This window comes from Aspergillus stella-maris (genome assembly GCF_047715825.1).
Source record: "Aspergillus stella-maris strain CBS 113639 unplaced genomic scaffold BDV14scaffold_43, whole genome shotgun sequence".
NCBI lineage: Eukaryota > Fungi > Ascomycota > Eurotiomycetes > Eurotiales > Aspergillaceae > Aspergillus > Aspergillus stella-maris.
In genome coordinates this window covers 141,184-162,605 of record NW_027396837.1, presented here as the reverse complement: position 1 = coordinate 162,605, position 21,422 = coordinate 141,184, and the positions used below count along the sequence as shown (strand labels likewise).

General features: G+C 49.9%; 9 protein-coding genes across 9 annotated transcripts; 3 read left to right on the top strand and 6 right to left on the bottom strand.

Annotated features, from left to right (window-relative positions):
- Positions 1-6: 6 nt before the first annotated feature.
- Positions 7-2,050, top strand: BDV14DRAFT_210046 (thiamine pyrophosphate-binding protein; the record flags this gene model as incomplete). Its single annotated transcript, XM_073775796.1, has 4 exons — positions 7-263; positions 328-560; positions 657-853; positions 929-2,050. The coding sequence occupies 4 exons, from the start codon at positions 7-9 to the stop codon at positions 2,048-2,050; spliced, it is 1,809 nt and encodes a 602-aa protein (XP_073626202.1).
- A 32-nt stretch (positions 2,051-2,082) lies between these two features.
- On the bottom strand, positions 2,083-3,446 carry BDV14DRAFT_202068 (2,3-butanediol dehydrogenase; the record flags this gene model as incomplete). Its single annotated transcript, XM_073773913.1, has 4 exons — positions 2,083-2,237; positions 2,301-2,406; positions 2,474-3,249; positions 3,302-3,446. The coding sequence occupies 4 exons, from the start codon at positions 3,444-3,446 to the stop codon at positions 2,083-2,085; spliced, it is 1,182 nt and encodes a 393-aa protein (XP_073626201.1).
- A 2,621-nt stretch (positions 3,447-6,067) lies between these two features.
- On the bottom strand, positions 6,068-7,928 carry BDV14DRAFT_191080 (pentachlorophenol 4-monooxygenase; the record flags this gene model as incomplete). Its single annotated transcript, XM_073771438.1, has 4 exons — positions 6,068-6,914; positions 6,968-7,318; positions 7,370-7,769; positions 7,823-7,928. The coding sequence occupies 4 exons, from the start codon at positions 7,926-7,928 to the stop codon at positions 6,068-6,070; spliced, it is 1,704 nt and encodes a 567-aa protein (XP_073626200.1).
- Positions 7,929-8,429: 501 nt separating this feature from the next.
- BDV14DRAFT_202065 (transcription factor domain-containing protein) lies at positions 8,430-10,705 on the bottom strand (the record flags this gene model as incomplete). Its single annotated transcript, XM_073773912.1, has 6 exons — positions 8,430-8,593; positions 8,644-8,844; positions 8,899-9,137; positions 9,189-9,590; positions 9,644-10,483; positions 10,533-10,705. 6 exons carry the CDS (start codon positions 10,703-10,705, stop codon positions 8,430-8,432), a joined length of 2,019 nt encoding a protein of 672 aa, XP_073626199.1.
- A 1,220-nt stretch (positions 10,706-11,925) lies between these two features.
- Positions 11,926-12,947, bottom strand: BDV14DRAFT_177018 (guided entry of tail-anchored proteins factor 1). Its single transcript, XM_073769349.1, has 3 exons — positions 12,648-12,947; positions 12,404-12,590; positions 11,926-12,324 (listed from the first exon to the last, which is right to left on the bottom strand). Exons 1-3 carry the CDS (start codon positions 12,732-12,734, stop codon positions 11,996-11,998), a joined length of 603 nt encoding a protein of 200 aa, XP_073626198.1. The 5' UTR covers positions 12,735-12,947; the 3' UTR covers positions 11,926-11,995.
- Positions 12,948-13,045: 98 nt separating this feature from the next.
- On the top strand, positions 13,046-14,383 carry BDV14DRAFT_92759 (uncharacterized protein). Its single transcript, XM_073777879.1, has one exon. The coding sequence runs from the start codon at positions 13,078-13,080 to the stop codon at positions 14,143-14,145; it is 1,068 nt and encodes a 355-aa protein (XP_073626197.1). The 5' UTR covers positions 13,046-13,077; the 3' UTR covers positions 14,146-14,383.
- Positions 14,384-14,620: 237 nt separating this feature from the next.
- On the bottom strand, positions 14,621-15,094 carry BDV14DRAFT_202062 (4F5 domain protein; the record flags this gene model as incomplete). The annotated part of the gene is made up of 3 exons (XM_073773911.1): positions 14,621-14,673; positions 14,840-14,924; positions 15,032-15,094. The coding sequence occupies 3 exons, from the start codon at positions 15,092-15,094 to the stop codon at positions 14,621-14,623; spliced, it is 201 nt and encodes a 66-aa protein (XP_073626196.1).
- A 278-nt stretch (positions 15,095-15,372) lies between these two features.
- BDV14DRAFT_177008 (uncharacterized protein) lies at positions 15,373-19,381 on the bottom strand. Its single transcript, XM_073769348.1, has 8 exons — positions 19,149-19,381; positions 19,031-19,095; positions 18,749-18,977; positions 18,634-18,696; positions 18,299-18,586; positions 17,975-18,236; positions 17,796-17,922; positions 15,373-17,746 (listed from the first exon to the last, which is right to left on the bottom strand). The coding sequence occupies exons 1-8, from the start codon at positions 19,149-19,151 to the stop codon at positions 15,505-15,507; spliced, it is 3,279 nt and encodes a 1,092-aa protein (XP_073626195.1). The 5' UTR covers positions 19,152-19,381; the 3' UTR covers positions 15,373-15,504.
- Positions 19,382-20,167: 786 nt separating this feature from the next.
- Positions 20,168-21,351, top strand: BDV14DRAFT_92724 (uncharacterized protein). Its single transcript, XM_073777878.1, has 3 exons — positions 20,168-20,556; positions 20,615-20,856; positions 20,907-21,351. Exons 1-3 carry the CDS (start codon positions 20,367-20,369, stop codon positions 21,255-21,257), a joined length of 783 nt encoding a protein of 260 aa, XP_073626194.1. The 5' UTR covers positions 20,168-20,366; the 3' UTR covers positions 21,258-21,351.
- Positions 21,352-21,422: the final 71 nt, after the last annotated feature.

Below are 21,422 nucleotides of genomic sequence, written 5' to 3'. Positions count from 1 at the left end.
ATCACAATGCCCTTCAAACTATCCCACCCCACCACCCGCCCCCTAACAGGCGGCGACCTCCTCGCGCAATCCCTCTCACATCTCGGCGTAAAAGACGCATTCGGTTTGCATGGCGGACACCTCGACGCATTTCTAATGGGCTGCGAGCACACAGGTATAAGACTAATCGATACGCGGCATGAGACGACTGCTGTTCAGGCTGCTGAGGCTTATGCGAAGATTAAGCAGAGCATTGGGGTTGCGTTTGTTACTGCTAATAGTGGGTAATTATACCATGCGGGATCTATTATTGAAGGTATAAAGGAAGTAGGCACTGATATGAGGTAGGTTTTCAAACGGCATCCCCGGCCTCGCAACAGCCTACGCAGACCGGTCGCCCATACTAGTCATTACATCGTCGCCGCCACTCCGCGACGCAGAAAATAATTCTCTTCAGGGAATAATCGACCAGGTTGTTGTTGCGCGACCGTTGACAAAGTTTGCTATGCGGGTTACTTGTCCTGAAGATGCGCCGAGGTTGGTTGGGTTGGCTGTTAGGACTGCGTTGACGGGGGCACCGGGTGAGTAGCGTACCTACCTTAACCTAGGGAATTGGTGTTGAAGGAGAGGAAGTGAATGAGAAAGAACCTCAAGGCTAATGGTGGGATTGCTGGCAGGACCGGTCCTCCTTGACTTCCCGATTGATGTCCTCTTCACGCCTGTCCATGAGAAGTTGATCTCATGGGGCTCAATTTCGTCGCCGAGGTCGTATGCGCCTGGACCACATGTTGAGGCTGTAAAAGAGGCTGTGGAGCTATTGAAGGGTTCAAAGAGACCAGCTGTAATTATAGGGAGTGGCGGGCAATCCTCAGCGGTACATCCTCTCCCACTCTGGCCCCAACCTCGTGGACATAAAGTTGAGTTAGGGCAAGCTAACACTGTAGTAAAGGCAACAAAAACACTTACGGCTCTAAGCAACACGAATAACATCCCAATTTTCGATACACAAAAGTGCACACTCTCCTCGACTCTCTCCAAGGAATGCAGACACTACGGCGGATCTGCGGGCAACCTCGCCCTGCTGAGCGCCATCAACGCCGCACAACCAGACCTCATTCTCCTCCTCGGCGCACGAACAGGAATGTTCCTAGGCGGGCGCAGTGGCACCATAATCCCACCGCAAGACGAATGCAAACTCATCCACGTTGAAGTTGACGGCGGCGAAATCGGACGGACATTGCCAGTTGACCTCGGCGTTGTTTCGGATGTTGGGCAGTTTGTTTCTGCGTTGAACAGCCAGCTCTCCTCAACATCAACATCAACTTCAATCTCAGTAGAAAAAGAATGGATCCAAAAGATAACATCCCTAACAGACCTTTCACCCCCCTACGAAAAGGACAGCCACACTGGCCCCTCAGGAATAATGCACCCCTACCACGCCCTAAAAGCACTTTTCACCTCCCTTCCAAAGGAACCAATCCTAATCCTAGACGGCGGCGAATGCGCAATCTGGGCAGCCGGTCTCGCCCATCTCTCTTCACCCACAGCAATCTTCAAAGCCACCGGCGCTCTAGGCTTCCTAGGAAACGGCTTCGGGTACGCGCTCGGGGCAGCTATTGCCTCCCCAGACAGGAAAGTACTCAATCTTGCGGGCGACGGCTCAGCTGGATTTCACTTTATGGAACTTGATACATTCGCGCGTCTGAAGTTGGATATATTAACTGTCGTGGTGAACAATCACTGCTGGGGAATGAGTTCGAATGGGCAGGAACTTGTTTATGGGGATGAGAACCCGGCTAGGCCGGTTAGTTCGTTGAGTGCGGTGACCAGCTATGAGGGTGTTAGTAAGAGTTTGGGGAATAAGGGTAGTAAAGTGAGTAAAGTTGAGGATGTGAAGGGTGCTGTTGAGAGTCTTACTGCTGGGAGGGAGCCTGCATGTCTTGAGCTCGTCGTTGATAGGAAGCCTATCCACCCTGTTACGGAGGCGATGGTGGGACAGACGAGCGATGAGAATGTGGTTGTTGTGCCTTATTATGATAATATTCCGAGAGCTTACTACAAGGACATCTAGATTATCAATTTGGTTTGTGACTATTTAGCAAGTTACATGGCTATTTCTGGTTGTATAACCTCCCTCCTCGGTGTAGCCAATATCTTAATATGGTCATTTGGCTTGATGAGTTCTTTGAAGCCTTTCTCAACTATATCGTCTAGGTCTAGACGGCGGGTTATCATTTTCTCTACACCCTTAAAGCGACCTGTTTATCCCTTGTTAGTTCTGCCCACAGATAGTTCAATGGGAGGAATGGGTGAAGACGTACCAGAAACAAACGCATCAACCGTCTCCCTAAAGTCCACCTCATCATACGCAAGCGAACACTTGTACATAATCTCCTTCCAGAGGAACGGCATGATGGGAATCGTTATCTGCCAACATACCTTATCAGCCCTTTATCCCCTTTAATCCACCCATATGAAGAAGAGGGATACATACCGGCGTCTTAGGCAACGCAAGATTCACATATACCCCCCTAAACCGCAGACTCGCACATCCAGCATCAAAACCACCCTGAGCACCAGCGCAGTCAAAGACAGCAGCGACTCCACCACCATCACCAGTAGCATCTTTGATTTGCCTGGGTATATCGTCCGTAAGAGGGTTGAATACCCCCGTCACGATTCCTGTATCAATAATCATATCTCTCCGTGTTTTAGACGTCTCAGAGACGAAAATCATCTTTGCGCCTTGGGCACGCAGAACAAAGACAGTTGCTACACCGACTGGTCCTGCGCCGACGACAAGGATGGGGACCGAACTCAGGTCGATGGTTTTATCTGGCTTGTTAATCTGATACGGCGCAATCGAAACAAAAAGCTTCACACCGTGCCACGCAACAGCCAACGGCTCGATCAGCGCCGCGGCCGCAAGATCAATCTCCTCCCCATCAGGAGAACGTTCAAGGAGGATATAGACATGGTCCGGATCAACGGCGACAATCTCAGATAGTCCGCCCCATTTCCCTGAGATACCCATGAACCCTAGCTTGTCGCAGCTGTTTGTTGCGGATTGCGCGCATGGGGAACAGGATGAGCAGAAGTAGCGCGGGTCAACTACTACCGCTTGGCCCTTTTTCAAGGATGGGTTTGAGGAGGAGATTGAGGATGGGACGTGGGATATGCGTCCTGAGAATTCATGGCCTAGGGGGAGGGGCAGAAGGGCATTTGTTAGTGGGTGTGGGCCTTTCTTTTCGTAGGGGATCGCGAAGGGGCCTGGTTACTTGGTTAAAATGGATTCGAGTTGGGTAGACTGTGCATGTCGGACCGTGGAGATATTCATTCAGATCGCTACCGCATATCCCGCACCATTCGACCTCAACTAGGACTTTGCTCTCATGTTCGTCTGGTTTCGGGGCTGGAATCTCTTCAATGCGGATGTCTCCTGCAGCGTGGAATTGAGCGGCACGCATGGTCAGTGATACGTAAATCTGATACTATTCTTTGGAGTCATGGTAGTTGGGTTGCTCCTATTTGAGGCTCGGGGAAAATGATACCCGGGCTCAGGAAGCTATATCCACCGACGCCAGCTGGAGACTTCCACCCCCTCACTTCTCCTCTTCAAGTTGACCCGGCCCTCGGCTTTCCACAGGTAAAGCCTTGCGCCGCAAGTGGTGTTATTCGAACATAGCAAATCGGAAGGATTATGGTTTGAACTTGTTTATGCGGTGAAGAATCATAGCACTCTCTCTTCTCCATTCGAGATATACGAGATATTCCAAGGCGGCATAGTGATGATTACAGACTCAAATTGGTATTTCCATGGGATATTTTCTGGCTTGCTCTCTACTGTAACTGTTGCACAATTTATTGTCTTATAGCGCTAGCCCCTTGTTCCGAAGAAGGAGCATGTCCAGGCTTATGGTACAGGAACGCAGGGCCGGGGCGCTCAAGGACACTACGGACCCGTTTAGTCGAAGGATAACTAACTAACTCTGTCTGAGGCGAAGTATTTTGTCGATATATCCTGCAGTAGTTACTGACTTTCGCATTTTAGAGCTACCTGTCTACTCTTTATCTTGTCAAGGCCACTGCGCAAACTCAATTCGTAAACCGGTAGCCCTAGTGAAGCAGATAAAACCCTAACTCATCCCCCCAGGTCATCCCAACTTCCTTCCACAATCAAAGACACCACCATCCACCACGCCCCTACCCAACCAACTCATCCCCCAACTACCCTATAAACGCACATTAGCACTCTCATCCTCATACTCTCCTCAACAGCAAGAAATCAGAGATCTCACCTGTTCCCATCCATATAGCACCTAGTCCAACCGCCTAACCAATCTGAATACAATCCTTCCCACAATGACACTCCCCCGTATCAGTGTTACAGTACCCATACTTATCAGGACAGCAGGTACTCGGGTCGGCGGCAGCGCACTGCTTCTCGAAGCAGCGTTTGGCAAGGGTTCCCGGGAGAGGGTTTGGCGCGGGAGATGCGAGGGCCGTACTGGCGAGGAAGAGGGCGAGGGGGGAGGAAGTGGTGAGGAGTTTCATTTTGATGATGAACTCATTGGACGTTTGGATGTTGAGCTGGTAATTTTCTTGGTATGTTTGAGATGATTGAAGGCTTGTTGATGGTAATTGAGACGGGGGGGTCATGGAAGTATTTATGCTTTTCTAAGGCCAGTTACGGCTCGTTCGAATGTTGTTGCGGGCAGTATTCGTATCTAGAATCACGGGTACAGTATCTGAAGTCCGTATACTCTGCGTCCGCCATCGTTGAAATTGGACGCCTGGTCAGCCTACTGTGGTGTTGTTGGCTTCGCTTGCTCCAATGGCGAACTAGATCCGGAGTCTCTGTCTCCTCGTGCTGCAGGTGCAGTCGGGCACAGCTTACTAGGCATGTTCATGTCCATAAGCGGGCAGTAGATAATTGTAGATCTTCACCTTAACTCGAATCAAATGCAATCCTGCCCCCGCGAGAATTCCCAGTACGACCTAATGCCCTGGACGTCGTCTGGGGTGGAACCAAGCTTGATTGAATCAGCTCTGTGCGTGCTAAGTCGATCCCATTTGTCCACACAAAGACCAGAGCAGCTCTCTGGTGAGTTCAGCACTATACGTCTCTTCTAACCTTACCCAGGGACGTCGAATTTGATACTAGCTTGGTTAATCTAAGCCAGGAGAGCTAAGCACTCTGGTATCTAGATAGTTTGTGGCTATGGCTGGTCTGCGTCCGTTGTCGTTGATGTTGACGCCCGATCTACCTTTGGTTTTCAGATGAGATCAATTTCAAGTCCCAGGGCAGGAGGCAAGTGGAGTCCTAGTTGGCAGTGCAGTATGCAGAGTAAGCAGCACACATACCTAGAACAGACACATCCTGCGCTGTGCGGGTATGCCCGCCGATCCGAGTGGATGTCGATCATCGCACCTGTGTAGACCGAGATATACTCCGCCAGCAATTGGAGGGACAAAAGCCGGAGGGTGATCGAATAGAACGCACCCGTACTTGCTTGTGCTGCCACGGGTACATACTGCATACGTGTCTTGGGGCCAAAAAGAAGCATCGCCCCTTGCGATGCAGATACACGGACACCAGACCCCAATATCCTGGAGATGTACACAGCGCTCTGAAGCGTCAACTGAATTGCTTCGTTAGGCAAGCGCTGCGTGATGCCCGAAGTTGAGCGGGTATTGGGCCTAGTATTGATAAGGCTTTGCAAGATCCAGATGGACTAACTAGTCCGCCTTGGTGAACAAGCCGGATACAGTTGATTAGGCTAGACATGACCAAGCTTCAATAAATTTATACTAATAAATTAAGAAATCGGTGGCTTGCGTCTGAATAATCACCTCATAGATCTGGGTAAGCACGCGTATACGTGACAGATCGAGACTGGAAACCCAAAGGCGAGCCGGAAGAAAAAGCAAATGTCAGAAGCTGCAAAGACATACAAATGAAGTAAATTGATGCGTGTCATTCGGCGGGCTATGCTATGCCGCTTATAACCGCCAATAGACACAAGAAGATGAAGAACGAACACACTGCGCTGAACTTCAAGGAAGAAACTGGCTGCTAAGTGCCATGTCAAGCCCGTGGAGTCAAGCTCGACAGAAACGTAGTCGCACTGCTAACATTATCAAGAGTCGTTGCATGAGCCAGCGTACCGTCAGGCCGAAGAACCACCACCGCCCCGCAACCAGGAGAGATAGCATAAGCAGCATGGGCCGATTGGTCTTTATCGAAACAAATGTATCCTAGTCTTGGGATGCTGAATAGTTTGTCGCCCTCGGCCACGCTTTGCCCGATGACTGTCAGGAACCGGATCATGCCGTCAGGCACGGTAGGAGCGAAGGTGCTCAGGTGGTCTACTGCTACTACCAGGTTTGCGTGCGTATCACCTGGCTGGCCTGCAAATATGATGATCGACCATTGGCCGTGGTTTCTGGTCAGACTGAACAGCCGCACCGGTAGATGAGAGCCTGGAGCGTAGACGAGTGCATCCGGGGCTCTCCACCCCGCTGTGGTCATACCGGTAGAAACAGGTTTGTTGATAGAGCTCTCCTCATAATGTATACCCAGCCCAATCGTAAACTGAATAGTTTCATCAAAAAGCTTGACTAGGAGTTCGTTTGCATTTGCGTACGATCCCTTGTGCGTTTCTGGGATCTGACCAGAAATGGTCGCGGAGAAAGCCTTGTCAAGCTCAATCAGCTTTTGCGCAGCCGGTCGGCGCTCACTATCGTATGTTTGAAGGACATTGTCTGTGTACCAGCCTTTAATTGTTCCGGCAAGCTTCCAGGAGAGATTGACTGCGTCGTGGACGCCGGTGTTCATGCCTTGCGCGGCTCCTGAAGAGTGAGTATGGCCTGCGTCCCCTGCCAGAATGATTCTTTTATCGCTGATGAAGGATTCTGCAACGCGTTGATTGATACTGTTATGCAACTGTCAGTCATTGATACTAGCCAAAAGGGGGAGGAGACCAACCCGTACAGCGTCCACCAGTCCAGAGTTTCGAACTCCAAGGTGAACGGCTCCATTGCCTTGACTGCCTCTTTCTTCGCATCTTCAACAGTGAGCGTGTCCCCATACCTGGCTATCATCTCCTTCGTCATAGAGAACCCGATGCGCTTTGTGCCATGGTCTAACTGAACCCAGAGTACATTCCCGTGGTTTTTAGACTCAATAGCCGCCCATCCCAGATCGGCGTCGGGCATATTTGTCTTGAAGCGGCCGTCCATGCGAACCCATTTGTGGTTCGTGCTGTCACCCTCGAAAGGAATATTAGCGAGCCGTCGGACCGATGAGTTACCGCCATCAGCGCCGACGATGTATTTACTGCAGGATTAGTTGTTTTTTTGGGAACATCTGCTGCTGGGATGGCCTTACCTCTTCACCGCCAGGACCTCGTCCGTTTTTAGATCGCGAATTTGTGAATTGACTTTGTAATCGTCCTCACATTCATGATCGACCGAAAAGCGTTCCAATCTGCAGCAGACATAGATACTACCGCCAAGCTTCCTATAAGCGTTACGAAAGATTTCTTCTGAGTATTTCTGACGGATATTCAGGCAATAGTCCAGGTAGGTGCCATGCATATGCCGGAACATAGAATGCCAGCCACGGGATGTCACTCGCTCGCCGTCCTTGAATGTCACACTGTTGCGGCCAATAAAGCCTATCTGGTTCATATCGTTCAAGAGGTCAAGCTGGTCGAGCATCTCAAGTGTCCGTGGGAACAGTGTCGTTGCTCGGCCGTACATGTCCTGTCGTTCTTTATCATACTGTTCTTTGGAGTTGTTAGCACAAGTCTTGAGGCTCCAAGTATTGGCGACCACTCACCGACAAGAAGCGACGAGACTCCCTGCCTCGCCAGACTGTAGGCAACGAGAAGCCCAACAGGACCGCCGCCACAAATAAAGACATCGGTTTCGATTTGGGTAGACATTTGGGATCTATGCAAGACTAGAGTTAAGAGCAGGGTGTAGGGCGTGATGGGTCACCAAGGACGCCCGCTTATATATACATTCAGCATTTATCCACCTTTCCTGGATCCAACTGACGTCGGGAACTTGCAAGTAGCAGTGCGGCTGAGCTTGCATCTTGACCAATCAACCTAGACACCTGCTCTTAGCTTCGAAGTCCTAAGGGCAATACGTCAGAACTAAGAAACAATGCAATTGTGGTGGTGTCGGGCTGTGTATCGGATCCGTTTGGGGACGTACAGAAACACGAAAATAGGCGTAATTTACCGTATCGGAACGTAACGGTAGGCGGGCCATGACAATGCAAGCTCTCTCAAGAGCCTCTAAGATGTCAGAGAGAGGAGCTCAGGCCAGCTTTATAGGGGAGATCCCAGGCCATATCAATCGGATGACCCCTCTGTCAATGATTGAATGATGAATAAGATTGGCGCCCCTCTTGCACTCGAATTCGAAGATGACTAGCATCAATGATCGAAGTCAAACAAAGACCAGTCGAGAGAGATGTTATCAAAGTCAATGTCAGTCAGTAACTTTTCAAAGTCATTCTCACTCTCCCTTTGTCCAGCAACTACGTTGGTTGTAGAAGTAGTACAAGTCTGCGGTGCGTTATGATCCCCGCTATTGAAGCCTGCTTGCTGTCAGTGGTCGTCAACTTAACAATGTGACGGTGGAGCTCACCACTTTGGAACTTCGCGCATCTAGCCCTGGTGTCATTTAAAGTGTGAGAACACCGCTCTGCCAGTCTATTTATTGACTTCAAGTAGTCTAATGTAGAATGGCATTTGACCCAGGCGAGATCCAGAGACTCTCTGGTCACGAGCTGCAGGACTTGGCTATGGTGCTCAGCGATGATGACGATCAAACCCGCGCTGAAGGTATCTACATTCCAATGTCAGCGTCAGAGCGATTGATGTATTAGGATTAACGCCATACAGAACACGTTGTAGAACCAAACACTTGCCAGCTCAGTACCACAAGTTTCGTTGACGAGAGATACCAGGTCAATGGCGGACTGCACACAAAGCACAGAGCAGTTTAAAGCAAGATTAGAGTATATTCCCGTGTCAGGAATTTTGCAGACCCGGTCAGTGTTACTGATCTGTGTATCTCGTATCCGGTTAAGCGATTGCGACAAGACGGGCCTGTAGGCCAGAAGCCGAAGATACAGGAAACTATGCAACATGTTAGCATAACATCCGGTAGCAAGAAGCAGACTACCTCACCGAGCTTTCAGCAGGCATTTTTCTCTGAGCAACTGGTCCGGCTGATCGTCCACCTCAATCTCAAAGTCGATTGACTTGGGAACACTTATTCGGAAGCTCTCAAGCTCCAGATCGATATCAGTCAGTGATTGCACCTGGTCTATACTGTGCGTTGTCTTCTCCTCAGTGGCTTTGCTAGTGTACTGCTCACTCGCATTCTCGGTGGAAGGCCTGCTCATTTTCCGCAGAAGCTGATGCAGCTTCAATGTAGCAATAAACCACTCGACTCGGCAGAGAGTGCCAGGAAGTTGTTCACAGATCGCAAGATCAGGGTATAAATAGCAGTCATCGATCGCCTTCGGGAGAGGGACGGACTGTGAATTGGAATGCATTGCTGGGCGACCGAGCATTGTACTTGCGCCTCTGCAGACACTCATCAGCAGGAATTAATTAAGTCCATGTCAGTAACGACTCACTGGTCTAACATCACACATCCGTGCCAAACTCGCCTCCGAATTTGTTTCTGAGCGAATGATCGGCGCTCGTCACCTACGGTTGAGTGCAATCCGATACCTTGAGCCATTCGCGATGCAGTTCCCGTGACATGCCAGCATCGGTTTGGCGTTGGTGAGCCTTGGAGGTAATGAGACATCAGCACAAGAACCTGGACGAGGGCCAGATCGCCGCGCTCAAGATAATCCATGTCAAGCGCCGGTTTGCATCGACTGAAAAATGACTCAGACATAGACTGCCGTTGCTCGCCAAGGCTCTCCGAGAAGAGGGACCCGCAAGCGAATATGATATTCAGCGCATAGTAGAACGTTGTAGCAGAGACGGTAGGATCTCCCAGCCCTATGCCAGGATGCCTGAAATCTTGTGGGTCTCCATTTCCACCTGCCCACATGCTTTGATAGACAGAGAGAAAAGCAGTCTTATGGACAAGAGGATACAAAGTATGGTATTTCGAAAAGAAGCAGTTGACAAGATGGTCCGCCAGAGGGCGAGCTGGTAGTAAGTCCAGTGGAACTACGATGCATTTGGCAATGTCGTCAACTGGCTTCCGATGTGTACTCTTTGCACTCATTTGATGCTGGGGAAGACCGGGGTCAGGTCCGCTTATTCTCCAATTCTCCTGAAGCTGCTTGATGAATGCTACAGCCGATGAATCACCGAAGTAGTCATCCGCTGATTGATCATTTTCGTTAGGTAGACGAGCAGCGAGGCCCATAGCGGTAATTTCCGGCTCATCCTCATTTCCCACTGGTATCAATGCCTGGAGAAGAGGTACGGGCTGGGTGTTTTCCGCCGTCGAAGGACTATGCAGACTATCAGCTACAGTAACCACGGACGATTGATCATACTTACTCGATAACCTCTCTTTCGTTACTGCCAGAATAGGCACACTTCTCTCGCCGGCGAAGGCAGGTGCCGCAATCCGGACGGGCTCCATCGCAGCGGATCTTGTGTGCTCGACAGGGGTTGCAGGCAACATTCACCCTGCGCCGCTTGATGCCACGAGATGGGTTGTAAGCAAGCATCTTGATAGTTGAATTAGAGCCGAGATACTCACAGCGCCTCTTAACGCCGTGATAGTCAGAAGGGAGAGAGCGGGGCAACCTTCGCTCCTTCGCTCTGCGCCTTTCGGAGGCTCATTTGACAGCGAGATGTACCAATGCGAGGCTCTGAGCCTCTGGACCGTTGGCACTAACGAGCAGCCAAGGCTTGTCTCGACCCTATTTCATATAAATGGTGCGCCACGTCATCAGCATCGCCGTACGGAGGCGACGAAAGCTCACTTTAGGAAATTGGAAGGTTGATATTGTCTCGCAGAAGCTCTCCTTTGTTGAGCTGGACAATGGAGCGACTAAGGCAATCAACCTTGATGCCTGGAAAACAGTGGCCCCACAGCAGCCGGCCCGTCTTAGCCCCAAGCAGCCTAGCTCAATCACATGACAGCAAGCTCCACCCGTCTCTCATAAAATTTCCCACAGCTCAATCTTCTTTTCCTTTCCCAACTCCTCGTTCAAAGAATCGCATTCAAAGCTCACACACAGAGAGTTTCCAAACTTTCTCCTCTTTCTATTCGGAAAGAGACTCGCTTTGGGAGAAAGTCCCCGGACACCCTGGCCCTCACTTGCCTCGCGCAACCGGCCAGGCAATGCGGAAACGCGCCGCCATAAAAGCAATTTGATAGCGGCTTACGCCCTATTCCCTCCCGGCATTTGTGCTAGCCACGACACTTTGTGGACACAATGGTGGTTTGGCTGGTGTCGGAGGGGGGTTCATCGGGTTGCCTTTCGTCGTGTTTGGATAGTCATGCGATTGCTTGGTTCCCCTCTTTGAAGGGGATCAGGTAACTCAATGGGGCTCATTCTTGAGGCGAGGAGTTCATTCTTGAACATTTTTGGGTCTGTAGCTTATTGAAAGCGGTGATGGTTGCTCTTGCATGATGTATGGTTCGTGCTGGCGCTGTCGCAGATGCTCTGTCGAAGGGGCCGGACTCTCGAGATTTCTTGTCTCTTCGCCTCTTGCATTTCCCCCCTTTTACACTTACACTTCCCCTTCCTCCCCCCCCCTTCGAACACTGTATTGTGTCGTTTGCGTGATGATATACCAATCATAGAGTCAAGCCCTGAAACTCCTACTACGGTAGTGGGTTGTTGACGATAAACGATTGTTTCTTATCTGACAAACATTCACCATCGCACATTTATCACATAGTGATTCTGTCTAAGAATAATCATAATTCAATACTATTTTCATCTTTATCACAACATAAACATAGTCTCATATAACCCTCCAACGAACACAACTCGCCATCAAAATAATCATTGCGTCTTTTTCGCTTCAGCCGGAGCCGGAGCAGGCTGCGTAAAGCCCTTGACCTGCAAAACTGCCCCCGTAACAATCTCCGCAATAACCGTAACAGCCGTCGCGCAAACACTGTTCCAGACGTGCACGCTGACCGTCCCCGTCGGAGCGCGAGGGAAGGCTAAAATCCACTCAACGGGCGACGGGAACCATCCACCTGGGAGCGCGAAAACAGGCGTCTTCGAGTACTGGAACTGGATGAACATCTTGAGGCCGGTTGTGCTGAGCCACCGGAATATCTTAACGAACCAGTCGAAGGAGGACTTTTGAGAGGAGAGTTTGGAATCTGTCACGAAAGAAACCAATAATTAGCATATACCTACGGCCATAAAAGTTGTAACAGAGTATAGAAGGACATAGCATACTCAGCGCCTCATAATCACTCAAAGCCTTATCATGTCGTCTGCGCAACTTGGCCCACTTCGCGAACTCGTCCTGGGAGCTCGTATTGTTCATTTCACGCTTTAGCTGGACGACTTCGCGCTTGAGTTTGGCTTGTTCTTGGGCGGTCTTGTATAGCGATGTTGGGAGCTTCAGGTAGAGAATCCATAGCTGGACATGGGTTAGTGAGTGGTGTGCTGGTCGCGAGGGGTAAGTGTAGGGACGCACCAGGTTGTCAATCGTCGACGCGCCAATGGTGTTGACTAGAAAGATGACGATATGGAGGATGAATATCGTCCAGAGGAGGGGTAGCATCTTTGCGAGGTGTCAATCCGTGGTAGATTGAGGTTTGTTTGTGGGCGAAGCGAGTGGTGGGAAGCTCACGCTGGCGCTGCAATACTGACTGCCGCAGACTGTGAGGTGGATGTAGAATGGAGGAAGAGACAACAGCTGTCGACAGTAAGCTATCGCAGCTTCACGCAGAGCAAAAAGCTGGCGAGGGCAGTGTCACGCAAAATGACGTTGTCACGTTGGCATCGAGAAAGTGACTTTCGGCGGGCGGCGTTTCTGATCTCCGGTTTGGCCCAGCGAGCGCGGGGGAGCTTCAACACCCACCCGACTTCCAACGGCAGCACCCCAGCCATGCTTGAGCTCCTCAATGACAGCCCAATGTCCGCCACCGACCGATGCATTTCGAAATCTCTCGAGGGTTCTTGCGAACAGAGATGGACGGGTGCTTGAATTCGAGATTCTACCGCCGGCGTTTGGACCGTTCCTTGAGGATGGATGCTCCGTTGGGATTACAAAGAAGGGCCTAATTCAGGCTTTTGTGGTTGCGCGAAAGATATTCTTCAGTAGTTTCAAGTCAAAGGCTACTTCTACTCGTGAAGAGGCGAAACCGGATCTATCCAACTCGAGGCCCGAAAGCGAAGATGCGGACAAGAAGCTTGTGATCGCTTCCGAAATCATCCTCCTCTTCGACTGCGAACACCTGACGGCGTGTAACTGGAGGAAGAGGAGGCTGCGCGCCTTGTTCGATTCAGAGAAGGAGACTCTCATGCAAGCGCTGGATGATGAATTGTCCCTGATGACGACCTACATCAACTCCCCGCTCCATCGACACACCAAGTCGCCTACGCTCTGGCAGCATCGGCAATGGGTTCAGTCGCATCTCATCGGACAGCGGAAACCGAGCTTCCAAACGGCCCTACATCTGTTTAATGGCGAGCTATCTGTTGCCCTGCGCGCAGGAGAAATACACCCGCGGAACTACTACGCCTTCACATACATGCGCCAGATCCACCGCGTGCTATGTGAGTCTGACGGAGAGGAAAGCGAGGATTGGAGCATGGGTTTAGGACAGGCTATTCTTGGGTCCATCGTGGATTGGTGTCTCGCCCATCCGGCAGATATATCTGGTTTGATGTTCCTGCTCTATCTGCTAGACGCTGTTCCAGATACGGCTCTTCGGATCGATACCGTTGCTAAATTACTTAGTTTCGCGCTGGATGTTGGCTGGGAAGGCGAGAGTCTGTGGATATTTATCGACCTGGCGATCCGCGGATTCAACCTGCGTGAGTCTTCCGAACAGCCAGCAGTATATCCCTGGGTTATCTTGAACGAGCCGAACGAGCCAGATAAGGCCGGTTCGCCCTGGAGAGCACTGCTCAATAAAGCGCGCGTACACTGGGCGCATTCGTCGTCAACCATAACATCCCAACCATGAATTATAATTGAGCTGGTCTCAGAAGCAATCAAACCCTTCAATTCCCTTCTCTTCAATGCAGAAGAGACCACCGTTATCACTCTAATGTCTGGTGTCCAGTGAAAAGCACGCTATAAATAAACCAAACGCTTCCGATCTTCATTAAAACGCCTCGCTAACAAATCAAGCGTAGCTATCGTTAAGTGCCTCTGCCAGAAGAATCCGATCATTCCTCCCATCAAACCCCAGTATAAGTCTACCAATCAACCAACGCTTTTCCCAGGTGAGCCTCCAAAATCAGATCATTATACCCAGCCTTTCCCTCGGTTTATTCCTTCAACGGGTGCACGATAAACGGCGAGCGGTATCTGGCGGCTAATACCGATTCGTATTCCAAGCTCCCGGGCATAATATGTTCAATATCCGATCGATCGAGAAGAGGAGGGAAAGGTAAAAAGCGTCGGTAGTCTAAGCTCGATAGATGGAGGTGCAGTGACTATTTCTTCTTCTTCCCCGGAACCACCCCCTCAGCAGTCCTCTTCGCATCCGCTAAAAGTAACAACAAGAGCAAGTTAGCAATGTGATCATCACAACCAACGTATGAACCAAGTATTCTCGCAGCAAATGAGCATGGCGTGAGGGAACCCGACGCTCTGGTTCTATCTCCGTAGCGCTGGCTCTGAACAGGGGTATGAACAATGAACATAGCACGTACCAGCCGCCTGCTTCGCGCGCATTTTAGCAGCATCATCCTCCTGCTTCCGAGCAAAAGCCGTCCCGGACATGGTATTCGCCGATTTCTAAAGCAAGAAGGAAAAAAAGAATGATTAGTACCTCTCAAAACCCAGTGCGAAGAGGGGACGGGAGGTCCGATCCAGGAACAGGATTGGGAGAGATTGGTACTCACAACGCCCTTCATCGCCTTCTCGGTCTTCTTGCGGTCTCGATCTCGTTGGTTTCCGCGAGTCATTTTGTCTTGTCTAGGTTCGTGTACTGGCTCTAGTAGACTTCTTTGTTTCTGGTGTGATGAAAGGCAGGCGAGACAATAGGATTGTGTTCGTTGGCGAAATTTCAGCTGGGCTGGGCGTTGCGACGAGGGAGGCCTGAGCAGGCCGGGCGTTGATTGGATGGGCTCGTTTTGGACCCGGATAAAGCCCCCGCCGCTAGTGCTGGAAATTGCTTAGCACAGGGGCTAATCTAGTTTTCACTTGTATGATTGGCTAATCTAGGGAGCCTGTAGACTACAGACTTTGGTTTCCTTGCGCTATAGTGTAGCCTCGGGCTTTTTTTTCTGGTACAAGTTTGCTCTGGAGTGTTTCCGCCACGCAGAGGATATTTCGCTGGTATTACTAGAGGACATTGTGACGCTATACTATATACTTACGCCCGAAGGTATGATTTGCCCAGACAGGAGCTAATCATTGTTTTTAGTGATGTCGGACATCTTTCCTCTTCCTCCTCAACTTCCAAAAGCCTAGCTATCCCGGCTTCGTCACCCAACCACTCCGTTAACATATGCAGAGACTGTAAGGTTGCATCATTAAAGGCCCCCAAATGTTTCTCCTCACGATGTGCCACATGTGCCATCAAAGCGACTGCCTCTGAGTCTTTTTCTTGTCTTTTCCGTGCAATCGCTATCTCGTACAGGCACTTGAAAGTCATCTCGTGATCAGGGCCCATTGCTTCAATACTGCCGAGGAGGGCTTCTTTGTGCAATCTTTCAGTCGACTCATCATGTCCCTTCATGTAATATACGTCAGCAAGCCGTAGTTTTCTGTTCAGCATCTCGTAAACGGCATCATTCTGTCCCTCCTCCTCCTCGATCATCTGCAACAACAGCGCTTCCGCCTCGTCCAATTTGTCCTGGTCGCAATATATATCTGTTAGAAGAACTTTGTTGGAATAAGTGTCAGGATGTTTAGGTCCCAGAATCCTTTCGCTCAGCTCCAAGGTCTGCAAAGCCAGCGTCTCTGCATCATCCAACTTGCTCAGTGTTCTGTAGACGTTTGATAGAGTGTGCGAGCTGGTAAGCGTATGTTTGTGTTCGCGACCAAAATGTTTCGTTCTCCATTTAAGAACATGTTCCATCAGAGGCTCTGCCTCTTCTGCTCGACCGGTTTTTGTGTATAGTGGACATAACTTTTCCATTGCAGTGACGGCTTGATCGTGGTCTTCCCCGAACTCAGATTTAGAGGACTCGAGCACCTCTAATCTGAGTTCCTCGGCCTCGTCTAGTCGGCTTTGACTCTCCAGGGTTGTGGCAAGATTAGAGATTGTTGTCAAGGTTAGCCCGTTACGATTCCCCAGAGTCTTCCTTCTTATCTCGACAAGAAACGTATCCAGCTTTTCGGCTTCTGACCACCTGGCCTGTTCGTAGTATGTGGAGGCTAGACAACTAATAGCTTCCAGTGTCTCGGGGTGCTCTGGCCCAAACTCGCTTCTTTTCTCCTCGAGAAGCCGAAGTTCCAGTCTTTCAGCCTCTTCACGACGTCCCTGTGACCAAAAGTAAAATGCAATACCTTCTTCCAGGTGAGATCGCTTTTGTTTGGTTTCTCCTTTCACTTCAGGAAGCAAGGATAGCACTGATTGAGCATGAGCGAGGTATGACCCACAAATGCCCCAATTCTCGAATGTTGCGTCGGGGTATATCTGGTCCAGTAGCTCCAGAGCCTGTATCAGCTTTTCGTCATACAGGCTGTCCAGGATGAGCCATTTCCGCAGAACCAGCTGAACCAGTCTATGGAAGGCAAAGTTCCCTTTCTTGTCAAGTGCCATGATGAGCGAAAAGGCCTTGAGGGTTCCGAGCGCCTTTGTCAGGTCTAACGCCCGCTTAACCTTGTGTTGAACAAGACCTTTTGGGACTTCATTTCTGTCAAGAAATGCAATGAGCTGTAGTATTTCAATGGCTCTGGAATCACGATTCTTGATCTGACCGATCGACATGATCAGTGTGGTGGCTACAGCGTTTGGGACTCCAGTATCTCTTCCTAGTGTTTCGAATGGCTCGCATAGAAGGTCCATGCTTGTTTCTTCGCTGTCATTGTACAGTTCAATGTATTCGCTCACACTGATCGTATTCTCTTGCATAAAGGCGGCGGCTTGGACGATGGCCAGCGGTAGGTTCCCTAAAAGCTGCGATAGTTCTATCATTTCGTCCTCTTCAAGGATGTGGTCTGTCACAGTGTTTTTTATGAGACGCTTTGATTCCTCGTTGGTCATTGCCTTGACCTCGACCATGGCGTTTGCTACTCCCTTGGTGAATTTGACAGCAGCAGCCTTGTTTCGAGTAGTGACGAGGATAACTCCACTTTGGGTTTCAGGAAGGAATTCGACGATTGACTGACTCTCTTGGATTTGATTACCTGGCTTAGGCGATTCAAACAAGGATGTTTCGTCGGCATTGTCGATGATTAAGGTCCACTTGTAATGTTCTTTCTCGAACCATTCTTTCACGGCCAAAAGCTTGTCGCACTTTGAATCAGACGCAGGAGAAATATAATCATCAAAGATCGTGCTATAGCCTTCACGGAAGCGATCAATAGTGCTCGCACTAATCCAAAAGACGGAAGCGTGGTGCTCAGAGTAAATTCGATGCGCGACTTCGATAGCAATCTGAGATTTCCTGTGTCGTTCAGTATATATTGCAGCCATTTCCCTTGGAAATTTCATACCCAACGCCGCCAAAACCATAAAGAGCAATTCGCGAAGTAGCCGTTTCTGGCACGGTCAAAGCCTCCAGCTGTTCGAGAATAGAGGCGCGATCAACGAATCCCGGATTCCGCCGGAACGGAATCATGCCTTCTCTACATTTAGTTCGAGGTTTGGAGATGTAGGTAGTTAGTGGACTCACATATCTTCGGTTCTTCTTTCTCTTCGGCAACTATGGTAGATTCAACCAAAGTTGAGCTCCTACTGTCGACCCCAAACAGCGATGTTTCTTCGCATTCCCTCATTGCTATATCAGCAAACCTCGTGATGAGCCCTGAGACGTGTTTATAATTATCGTCTTCCTCGTCCATGTACCGGCAGATACTTTCGTGGTCGCCGAGCAAGGCTACCGCTAGCTCTCGAGAATCGGGAAGTCCAAATGTCGATGAACTCTTCTCTACAATCTGCAGACTTGTCAACATGAGTCCACTATCAGAGTGCAGATAGGGTGTTTAGCCTCACGTACAATCCCAAGGCTTCGCAGAGGTAGCGTTTCGTAAAAGTTGATATACTTATAGTCTTCCAATAATTGTTGGAAGTTTGCTGAGAGTTCATTTGCATACAAGTCGTTCTCTTTCAGAGCGTTGATAAAAGTATTGTTCGGGGTTCGGAGAAATGCTCGCACAGCTTTTGCGAGGGTCTCTCCCAGCTTCGCCAGATGGCTTCCACGATGCGGAGTGCCAAAAAAGACGATTCCGTAAGTTGCCGCTTGAATAGACTGATAGGCGTGTCCCAGTTTGGCTTGTACCAAAGCCTATAAATGTCAAATTGATATCCAGTCACCAGTCTCGATAATTCTACCTCTTTGACGACTATGCCACCCAGACTATGCGCGATGAAGATAATAGGTCGAGTTTCGCAGCCCTATGCTTTGATGGTAAGCAACAGCCTCTTCACCTAAAGCACAATTACTCACTTGTCTTTCAAGCCATAGTCTGTTGAGTAAGTACTGCGCTTGCTCACGTACACCTGCAGAAGAAGATTGGATGCTGACATTGGAATTATATCCAAAAAGAAGTATTCTCGCTTGAGGTAGCTGCTTGGGGAGAAAGTCCCTCAGCCACATCTTGCCATTTGAGGCCTCCCATGTTCGCTCCGCATGGTTCTCTTTGTTCTTTGGATTCAGCCCATGGATGACTACAATACTATGGGCGGGATGAGCATTGGACAGTGGTAAAGCGGCAAGGCAGAATCCTACTCGATCTTAGGGAATTCTCCTGGTACAAGCGTGCGCAAGAAGGTTTCGGGGCGACGGCAACCAGTCTGTGCCGCAGTATTAGTTTGGGTCGACCAGACAGTTTACACATTGTACTTACCATGGCAGCAGACGGCGAAAAGCCTCGAAAATGGCATTCTGTGATTGCCGAGGATAATGAAGACGCTCGTCCATACTTAAACGTTGTGGGACAGACGAGCCCCTCTTAGCTGCATTATCGCAGGCCGATAATTGGGGGCTTGTCGGAGGCTGATCGGGCAGACGGCCGAACCGCCTTGCCGCATGAGCTGGCGACACATCATGCCTGCGAAAAGCGGCAAAGCAATACCAATGCTTTCTTCGCAGTCCAATTCCCGAAGAGTCTAGGGTTTAACCGGGATTCAAAATGAGCCTGGGCGCAAAGTTTCAAGTTCAAGCTGCGTACTAAGTATAAAGGCCATTGTTCCCCTCAACAATAACCTGAAAGAATGAGTGGAAAGAGCGAAGCCCCTGCGACGATCGTGGAGAAGTACCTAAGCGCCCATGTTCGCTAGACTGACTTCTAAATAAAACGACAAATGGGAAACAGTAGAGGAGGTATTGAAGTGGAAGAACAGATGAGAGGGGAATGGCCAATAGTCAGAGCGAGTTAGACGCCGAGTTTCATCCGCCTGACCTGCGCGCCTTCTCATCCACTCCTTCTCCCTCTACTCCCTCAACTATGCGACAGACCCTTGACAGACTCTTCCCACCGGTCTGGTTCTCTGCCTGAAGGGATGTGAGCTCCAAAAATTAGGAGGCTCTTAGCAGCACTAACGACACTGAAGACATCGAGACCCCTGCTACAGCTCCAAATGCTGCAGGAATCGGCTTCAAAGCGAGAAACACAAGGACCCCCTTCGGCGCCAAAATGAGTGAACTCCCTCTCCGAATGGCCCATTGATGTGTTTCAGATCCCTTTTTCGAGCCATTGTGTCTTTGGTCCCGTACCCTTGTTTCTTGATTCACCCGAGCTTGCTTCACAATGGGCTGCTCGCGTCGCAGACTGGATTAATAGCGCCTTCCTGCCCATCACGGCCACCATGAACTCTCCTCCGCTACCATTCCTTCTCTTTTGACGCCCGACAGGCTCCGCGGTTTTTCTTTCCTTAATTTTCTTTCCTTTAGGTTTTACACCACTTCTCCGCTGCTGGTCGGCACGTTGGGCTCTGCCTGACGTTCTATTTTCTGCCTTGCTCTCAATTTGGAGTATCTCCGGAGGACAAGTCCAAGTGCTTATAGAGCTTGCATTCTCTACTGCTCGTTGCATCCTTTGATTATATTCAACAACACCGCAACTATGATGGCCTCCTTGAAAGAGTCTCTGGCTGGGCCGGGATACGTGATTCTCAACGCCATCCGCGTCATCAACATCATTGTCTTCCTCGATGTGATCGCAGCTCATGCTGTGATGCTTGTCAAGATTGACCTTTTGACGAGCTTCTTCTTTTTCGAAGCCGTCGGCCATGCCATTGCGATTGGCGTCTGCAGTGAGTTTTCCGCACGCACGTTTTTATGCCCCGGTTCCAGCATACTAACGGACAATAGTCTTCCTCATAGTCTCAGAGCTCCCGTTCTTACGCGGGTACTTCAACCGTCACTGGCCATCGCTCGGAGAAGACTCCGGCTTCCTCACATTAGCATTCGTCATGCTAATCCTTGGAATCGCAACCTTGGGAGATCTCAACACACCAGCCACAAGCCAGGAAGAACTCGGTCTTACATTTTGGAGAATCATCATCTCAGCTGGAATTCTGGCTTTGGTTCTTAGTGCAGTTAACGTTGGTGCAGTAAGTCTCATCAATTCCGTTTCTATAAGACATGTACTAACCAGCGGCAGAACTTTGCTTTCGCGGACCGCGATATTGGTGTCAGCGCACGCCACGTGCGAATATACGGAGCTGTCGCGCCGCACAAGGTTGCCTCACGAACAGGCAGCACGCGCTCTTTTCAGCTGAGCTACAAGCGTGAGGATGGACTCCCGTCGTACAGCACTGCGAGCCCCATTCAAAGACGCACTTCGACGGCGAGCATGCCTCGCATTCCTGTTAAAATCTCCCCGCCTCTGAATCCAATGCGAATGGCGAGCAATGCAGCGTCCTCCAAGTACTCACGGGATGAGTCGGGAGTCGCCACTCCGGATCTCGCTTATCATCCGGCCCTTCAGCAACCGAATCCCAATCACTTCTAGACGTGATAAGTTCGATATACAGACTTTACTACAAACAAGGATGCGGATGTTTCAAGATTGGCGTTGGATTGTTAGTAAAATTAGCGATTGCAGAATTATGCAAATTATGCACGTATTCTATTTCATTTCTTCGTTTCATGTTACTAGTTCTTTCGGATATCCCTT